At 37.0% G+C, this 9177-nt stretch overlaps 1 protein-coding gene across 1 annotated transcript in view; it reads left to right on the top strand.

The window, feature by feature from the left end:
- Window positions 1-5209, top strand: part of LOC102859875 (selection and upkeep of intraepithelial T-cells protein 1-like) — a 58638-nt gene extending 53429 nt beyond the window's left edge. The window contains exon 6 of the mRNA XM_006879801.1: window positions 5187-5209. Coding sequence (XP_006879863.1) covers window positions 5187-5209 — 23 coding nt within the window. The remainder of the gene's footprint in view (window positions 1-5186) is intronic.
- The last annotated feature ends 3968 nt before the right edge of the window (window positions 5210-9177 follow it).

The following is a 9177-nucleotide window of genomic DNA, read 5'->3' as shown; positions in this document are numbered from 1 at the left end:
ACCATGGACTGCCAGGAAAACAAACAGATTCATCTTGGAGAGGATTAAACCAAGCTACTCCTTGGAGGCAAGGATTCTGGGGCTTCGTCTGACATATTTTGGACATGTTTCCAGAAGGGACGGGTCCTTGGAGAGGGACATCATGCTTGGGAGGGTGGAGGGACAGCGCAGGAGGGGAAGACCATCTATGAGATGGATTGATTCGGTGACTGGGGTAATCGGGATGGGTGTGTCAGAGGCAGTGCAGTTGGTGAGGGATAGAGCAGGGTTTAGGGCTGTTGTGCATAGGGTCACTATGAGTCGCAAACGACTCGACGACACATAACAACAACAACAACAACAACAATTATTAATAAATGTTACAGCTATTATTTTCCCACACAGTTTCTATTTATTTACATTAAATCTGCTTTTATCATTAATATCTTAAGCATGTTGTGTTTATGTGCCATGGAGTCACCGTTGATTCATAGCAACCCATGGATAGTAGCTCTGAACTCTGCCCTAGTCTGAGCCAGTCTGACTGACTCCAGCACACTTACCCCTGTTATTCCAGTTACAGAGTCAATCTATCTCATGTGAGGTCTTCCTTTCCTGCACCGTCACTCCACCCTTCCAATGATTTCTTTCTCCAAGGACTTGTACTCAAACTATATGAGACAGAGCTTGCCTCCAAGGAGAAATTTGCTTTCATCCTCTCCAAGACAAAGCTATTTGTTCTCTTGGTAGACCATGGTATGTGAAATTCTCTTCTCCAGCACAACTCAAAAGCATCAATTATTCTCCTATCATCCTTTGTCATTGTGCGGCTCTCTGATGCATGGCAAGTAATTGTGAATTTTCCAGTTTTTATTCATTTCATTCAGTTCTAGGTTGTTTTGAAAATCAAGAAGCTTAGTTAATTTATGTATCTTGTTATGATATCTTTGGATAATATCAGAAAAATAATATCTTTGATGGTGCATTTATTTGTTGGCTTATCACTTACTTGAAATCTTAATTCTAATGCCATTATATTTGGCTTATCTAAATGTTCATATGTATTTTCAAAGAAATACATTAATAAAGCATTTTCTATGTTTTTTATAGAGCTAGGAACATTGCTACTTTGCTTTCTCACATATTTTAATTATTTTTTTTTGTCCAGAAGTATGGATGAGCCTAAAATACCTAAAATAACTGTTTAGCATTCAAACTTCTTGTGTTCTGGATGTAAAGTCTGATGTCCATTATTTGCGAAAACCTGCTAAAGAAATAATGAAGTTAGAGAAAGTATATCAATTTAAATCACATTAAATTTAAGATGTGTGCAGAGATAATTTTTCAGAAGACATGTTGTTATTCACTAACATTCATAAGACAAACAAGATCAAGGTCAAAACTTTGCATTCTCTAAACAACAAAATTGAAGACAAGACCAAGTTCAATTAAAGTTTATCAGAGTTAAGTTTAAAAAAAAAAAGTTTTTCAGAGTGAACTGTTAAAAGTTTTCACTTAAATTTTTGAGAATTAAATTCTGTGTCTAAAGTTAGCAACAACAATTATTTTAGCATAAATGATCACATTTTACAGATAACATGCTTATGTAAATGGCACACATATACATATTAATAGGAGGCTGTGGTAGCCTAATGGCAAGAAGCTGTGCTGCAGTCTCATAAACACTCATTTCGAGGCCACCAGCTGTTTCCCAGGAGAAGGATGAGTAATCTCATCCTGTGGGATTAACTGCTTCTGAAAACCCACAAAAGGGTCAGCTGTGGCTTTGTTCTGACTTGACCAACAACATACATAATAAGTAAAATTTGTTTCATCTTTAAGAAAGAAAGGGAAACCATGGACTGTAGATCTGACAAGAAGCAGATTCTATAATGAAACAGTTCTGCTCTTGCCCTGACTTTCTTTGTGACTGTTGTTCTATTTTATGGGCTAGCCTTTTTTCACAATGAGAATGGTAAAGTCAAAGGGCTACATCATTACTGGTTAATAACAATAATTTATTTAGTACCATTTTAGTTTATGGTTTTAGGCCTGTCTCAAATTTAAGAAGCAATAGCCAATCATATTGCCCACATTTTCTTTAATCACAACTTAAGAGTACTGTTGAGAAAGTCTGCAGCATTAAAGAGTAGCAGTTTATCTATTCATGTTTACGTTATTTCCCTTGAGATTATGTTTTCACAATTATCAGGTAAACCGCCTGATTCAAGAATAATAATTATTAACACACCATCCTAATGTCTACATTTCTTTATATTTCTTTTATTTGGAGATAAGATATTAGGAGAATATAGAATAAAATAAAGAATAAAATGTAAGTAGCTAAGATTCACATAAAGGGGAAGATTGCTAGAATGAAATGGTGGATGTTCTAGTGGGAAGGATATTCTAGTTTTGAAATTTGATTCACAAACTCTGAAGTACAGATAGGATGATTTCAGGTAAGTTCTCCATTCAATCTCACTAGAAACATCTTTGAAAGGAGATCTCGGAGCTATGGTAGCCTAGTGGTAAGAAGATACACCACAATCTCAAAGGCATGTGGTTCAAATCCACCAGATACTCCACAGGAGAAGGATGGGGAATATTCTTCCATGCGAGTAACTGTCTCTGAAAATATGCTGGAGTGTCAGGTACAAGTTGGTTTCGACTCTACAGAGCATGATGACAACAACAACACAGTCCTATGTCAGGGTGCAGTAGAGTTAACTCCGAATAAGAGAGATCCTACTGCTCACCATAGAACAACAGCTTGCCCTAACTTGCATCATTCTCGTAGTTTCTGCTACTGTTAAGTCAATTGTCTCAATCATTGTGTTGATTCATCTCATTGAGGGTATTGTATTTCTCTCCTTCACTGACTCATCACTTGTCCAACCATAATGTTCTTTTACAGGGGTAGCCCCTTCTGACAATATATCCAAATTAATGTGAGAGGAAAAAATCTCACCATTCTCATCTCTAAGTAGTCCTCTGGCTATATTTATTCCAAAACCACTTCTTCTGTTCTTTTGGCTGTGAATGATGTGTTCAATAACTCTTCACCAACACCACAATCCCAAAACATCAATTCTTCTTAGTCATAGAGTTTGGATTAAAGGCAAAAATATATAAAATAAATCTGTATTTGCCTAGGTATAGACTTTCTCTGGTTCTCCTGATGTTGTATCTGCTCTTTCTTTTAGTTACCATATGACTCTTCCATGGGAATTGCTCATAGTGTATATGTCGTTGTGGTTGTGGTTGTTATTGTGGTTGATGTTGTTGTTAGGAGCTGTCAAGTATGACTCATAGTGACCCTATGAACAAAAGATCTGAACCCTGTTCTATCCTGCACCATCCTCACACTTTCTGACACACAAGAGCCCATTGCAGCAATCACCATGTCAATCCACCTGGTTGAAGGTCTTACTCTTCTTTGCAGACCCTCTACCCTTCCCAGTATCATGTCCTTTACCAAGGAATAACACCTTTTAGCAACATGTCCAAAGTATGTGCCTCCAAAGAGCACTCCAGCTGCACCCTCTCCAAGACACAGCTGTTTGTTCTCTTGGCTGGTCCATGGGATGTTCAGTGCTCTTCTCCAACACCACAGCTCAAAGGCATCAATTCTTTTCCTGTTATTCGTATTCATTTTCAGGTGAACAGTAAATAATCAGATACATAACAAGTAATCATAAAGACTATGGGCCTGAATCAGACACACCTTAGTCCTCAAACTGGCATAGCTACCCCTCAATAATTTGGAAAGGTCCCTATCTGCAGATTTTCCCAGTGCAATGCAATTCCTTATTACCTGACTGCTAGTATCATGGGTGTTAATTACAGATGCAATATGTCTCTTTATTACCATATCATAGATTTAAATTTAAGAAAAAGGAGAAGGGTGGAAATTTTTCAGAGTTTAGTGGGTGGATACGAGTGGGGGCATATGAATGAATAGAAAGATTCAATGGGGACTTGAAAAGACAAAATAATAATAGGAATGTTGTTGTTGTTAAGTGCCGTCGAGTCACAGGCGACTCATAGCGACCCTAATAATAGGAATAGATTAATAATAATTATCTAAAAACAATGTACATGAATGATTGTCTGAAGCACAATATAAATGAAAGACTGTATAAAATATACATGAAAGAAAAAGACAATTAGAAAAATGTAATTGTAAATCCATATAGTTAGATGCATGAGTTATAAAGATTTAATTTATCATGACAGGAATATAAAACAAGGATAAGAACAATTTTTAAAAATCTTAATAAAAAAGAAATACTATCATGGATATGTCAGAGAAATTTTTCCCTATACAGATGTAGCGAACACTCAACAATTAATCACTTGATTAACAATTAAGTGAAGTTGGGCTAGAGTACTAGTACCATTGAGTCTCTAATGTATTTGTAGCACTCCCTGTATTCATATTTATGTGTTCTTATTTTAAGTGATGGAGAATGTTACAAACAACTCAATTACTATTTAGTAGTTCATTATTTAAATTCTAAAGCATCCATATTCTGTTTACTAACTGATAGGAATACATGAAGACTCCTAAAATTCATTCAAGAGTCTTAACAAAACTGACATAAACCAAGCTATTGTTTATTTTTCTAAAAGCCAGTAGACCTTGAAATAAAATTTTAACTGATTAAGGATTGAAGACTCAAAGGACTCAAGTGTAGGTATAAGAGAGAGTTCATCATAGCTCTCACTCACATTGTATCACTTACCTCCTAGATGGTAGAGAAAAAATAAGTACAGCAAAAAATATCTTGAGTACACTCAGCATTATAGCTATATCTCGCATCCAATTACTATACAATGGGTACATTTCCTCTGGAAAAGAGAATCAAACAGATGTAAAAATTAACAAACCAGTTGTGTAACTGTCTATTTAATAAAGGACATATGAGTGTAGAGAAAATAACATCTGTCTTCTAGCCTTTATATTCTTGTTTCAGCCTAGTTTCAATTAGCAACTCTGGGCTATGTGACAGGGTTAAAGTCTTGTTAATGTACTTGAGTCTGAAGGTGAAAGCAATTTGCAGAGAGTCATGAATATAAGCTATGAGCATTCATCTTTACCCACTTTTCCAGAAATAAAAGAGTACACACTCTAATTTACTTTCTTGCTGTTACTGTTAAACCCTGGAACAAATTTCATTTACTTTCATTTCTTTGTTTTACAGCATATAGAAATGAACCGATCTGAAAGTGTCACATGATCTAAAATTTCACCTGGTCAGGTGAAAACCTAGAATTGTCTTTATTTTTTTTTCTCTTCACTGTTGAAAAAAACCCCATGGATAACATATTTGCCAATTCAGCACATGTCAGTCTTCCAATGAAACCAATTACGCTAGTCTTAGCAACCATCCAAATATTGAGGAGTAATGAAGTCAGTAATGATGTCAAAGCTCTAAGGTCTAAGGTGACCCTACTTCAGGCCATGGTCTTTTCAGTCATTTGCTACATATCTAAGAGCCAGACAATATGACTACGGATTGTAGTTTTGGAAAAGAGTGCCAAAGATCCCATGTTGTTGTTGTTGTTATGTGCCGTCGAGTCGTTTCTGACTCATAGCGACCCTATGCACAACAGCCCTAAACCCTGCTCTATCCTGCGCCAACTCAACCGCACCGCCTCTGACACACCCATCCCGATTACCCCAGTCACCGAATCAATCCATCTCATAGAGGGTCTTCCCCTCCTACGTTGTCCCTCAACCCTCCCAAGCATGATGTCCCTCTCCAAAGACCCGTCCCTCCAAGATCCCATAGACAACCAAAATTACAATAAAATAAAGTGTAGCCGAAGTGTTCTTTGGAGGCAAAGATGATGATACTTTGGGCATGTTGCTAGGAGAAGTTAGTCTTTGGAGAGGGACATTATGCTTGGGAAGGTGGAAGGGTGGTGAAAAAGAGAAAAACCCTTGACCAGGTGGGTTGACACAGGGACTGCAGGTGGTAGGCTTGAGTATGTCAGAGATTGTGAGAATGGCATCTGATAGGACAGTGTTCAGATCAGTTGTGCATAGTGTCTACTATAAATTATATTTGCCTCAACAGCACTTAATAACAGCAACAGCATGCAACCAACACCAGAATCTGGTGTTATAGGCATTATTTCCTTCCACCCCAAACAAAAACCTAAGGCTTGCTAGAAAAAAATTTCTTTTTCCTTTTCCTGCAGTACCAGATAGCTAATGTTAAACTCTGATCTCTACTCATTTGCCTACTTAAATATTTCCTATTATGTATGATGTACTGTATTTGTTATTTTGTGATTGTTTCTTTGATTCAGCATAAGTATTCAAATGCATCAGGATTTCATTTTTCTTTATGTTAGAGTGATTTCTCATTGTACACCTATTTTACATTTGAGTTGTTTACAATTTTGACTACGGTAAATAATGCTGCCATTAACACTGGTTTACATCTGTCTGTTTATCTTGTTGCTCTGTAGGATTTTATAGCAAAGAATAGCATTACTGGATTTAAGGTGTATGTACCTAAAAGTAAGATTGCTAGATTTTTTTTTTACTTTTTTAAGCACTTCAAACTGTTTTCCATAATGATGTGCAGTTTGACATTTTTAGATGTGGTGGATGAAGGTTCTGATTCCTTCAAATTCTACTCAACATTTTTCCTTTTCCTTCGTATTCATACTAAGGGAGTGGTTCTTCCTTAGAGTTTTGAGTTGTGTCTCCCTAATCTACTAGGTATGAAGCAGTGCTGCTAACTCAAAGGCAGGCAGATCAAATCTACCACTTCTCTGAAAAAAGACGGGCAATCTACACCAATCTGATTTATAGCCCTGAAATCCCACTGGAGAGTCAACTAGGCGTCAGTTCTGACTCAATGGTACATAACAACAACACTAGCAAACAGAGAGCTCTGATAGCCTAGTGGGCAAGGAGTTATGCTGCTAACCCAAATGCAACTGTCAAAATCCACAACAGGTAATCACCTCCTGTCTTCAACAGCTAGTTACTACCACCACTTTTAGGTTGATTTGTCACACTTTTATGGTTTCCATTTTTCTGTGATGCTGAAAAGATATGCCGATGACTTTCAAGTACAAGCATTGTACTAAAAATAAATTGGTTTGTTGGTTCAATAGTTTCAGAAAGTAACATATGAGCAAGACTAAATAATATACTGAAAAAAACTTCAAGCTTCACTGAAAAGTACTGGGGGAGGGGGAAGCCAAGAAATTGAAGGAATACCAATTGAGATGGTTCAACAAACAGATAAAATGCCGGAAAGCTTCACTTGCCTATGTCAGAAAATTCAAAGATAGCAATCTGGAAACTGACTGGAAAAGAGCTCTATATACGCCCACGCCAAAGATAGGTAGAAACACACCAGGATGTACAAATTTTAAAGAATTATCACTAACATCACATGTTGTTATTGTTTTTATGAGTCACTGGGTCAACTACAACTAACAGCCACCTTGTGAACAATGGTTTTGAACCTTGCCCAATCTAGTGCCATCCTCACCATTTCTGACACACTGGAACCCATTTGTTACACTGTGTCAATAAATTTTATTGAGGGTATTCTTCCCCTTTGTTGATCATGTACTTTTATAAACATGATGTCCTTCTACAAGGAATGGTCCATCCTTAGAACCAAAGTCTGTGAGACAGAGTTTCACCATCCGTATCTCCAAGGACCACAGTGGTTTCACTCTCTCCAGAACTGAACTATTTGTTCTCTTTGCAGTCTATGGGACAGTCAACACTCTTCTCCATACTACAACTCAAAGGCATCTATTTTTCTGAATACCTTAGTCATTATTCAGCATCAAGATGTACAGCAAGTAATTGAAAAGACTATGCCTTGGATCAGACGTACCTTTGTCTTTAAACTGACATTGTTGCTCGTTTGTACTCTGGAGAGATCCTTGACAGCAGATTACCCCACTGAAACTTGTCTTTTGATTTCTTGACTGCTGGAATCACAGGTGTTGATAGTGGATACAAATAAGATGAAATCGTTGACAATTTCAGTCTTTTCTCCATCTGTTGTGATATTGCCTTTTGCCCCTGTGGCGAGGGTCTTTGTTTTCTTGATGTTGAGCTGCATATTGAAGGTTGTAGTCCTTGATCTTCTAGAGCAAGCACTTCAAGTTCCCCTCCCTCCATCAAGGTCATGTCATCTGCATAATGCAGGTTGTTGCTATGTCTTCCTCCAATCTCAATGGCACCTTTTTCTTCATAAAGTTCAGCTTCTCCAACATGTTCAGCATATAGATTGGACAGGAATGGAGAAAGGATATATGTCTGATACACAGCTTTCTTCTCTTACTGTTTGGACAACAGCTTCTTAGTCTAGGTATAGGTTTTGCATGGACACAATTAAGTGTTCTGGGATTCCCATTCTTTTCAATATTAGTCACAATTTGTTGTGATCCACACACAGTCAAATGCTTTTCATAATCAATGAAACACAGATAGACATCTTTATGGTATTCTTTGCTTTCAGCCAAGATCCGCCTGATATCAGCAATGATATCTTTGTGCTATGATCTTTCCTGACTCCATCTTGAATTCATGGAAGTTCTGTTGCAATATACTGTTCTATTCATTTTTTAAGAGTCTAATGATATTATTCAATAATTTCTACATTCTGTTGGATCACCTTTTTCAGGAATAGCAATAAATATGGATCTATTTCAGTCAATTGACCAGGCTGCTGTCCTCCAGAATTCTTTACACAACCTTGTGAGAATATCCAGGACTGTGACTGTTTGTTGGAATATATCAATTGGTATTTCATAAATTTCTGAGGCTTTGTTTTTTTTGCCAATACATTCAGTACAGCTTGAATTTCTTCCTTTAGTACCATTGGTTCTTGATAATATTCTACATCCTGAAATGTGAAAATTGCTGTTAGCTGCCTTCAAGTCAACTATAACTTATAAAGACCATGGGAAAACCAAATTGAAACCTTGCCTTATTATGTGCCATCTTCCCAAATTCTACCATTCTCAAGCCCATTGATGCAGTCACTGGCCAATCCATCTTAGTGAAAATCTTCTTTCATTTATCCTGTACCTTTTCTAGCACAATATCTTTTTTGGAAGTCTTAGCAATAGCAATAAGACAAGAGAAGGGAATAAAAGGTATCCAAATAGGCAACGAGGAGGTAAAATTATCCCTCTATGCTGATG

Source organism: Elephantulus edwardii, unplaced genomic scaffold (assembly GCF_000299155.1).
Source record: "Elephantulus edwardii isolate Elephantulus edwardi_28Jun2011 unplaced genomic scaffold, EleEdw1.0 scaffold00005, whole genome shotgun sequence".
Classification (NCBI taxonomy): Eukaryota; Metazoa; Chordata; class Mammalia; order Macroscelidea; family Macroscelididae; genus Elephantulus; species Elephantulus edwardii.
Note: the sequence above shows the minus strand (reverse complement) of the source record. Positions and strands in the feature narration are given on the sequence as shown.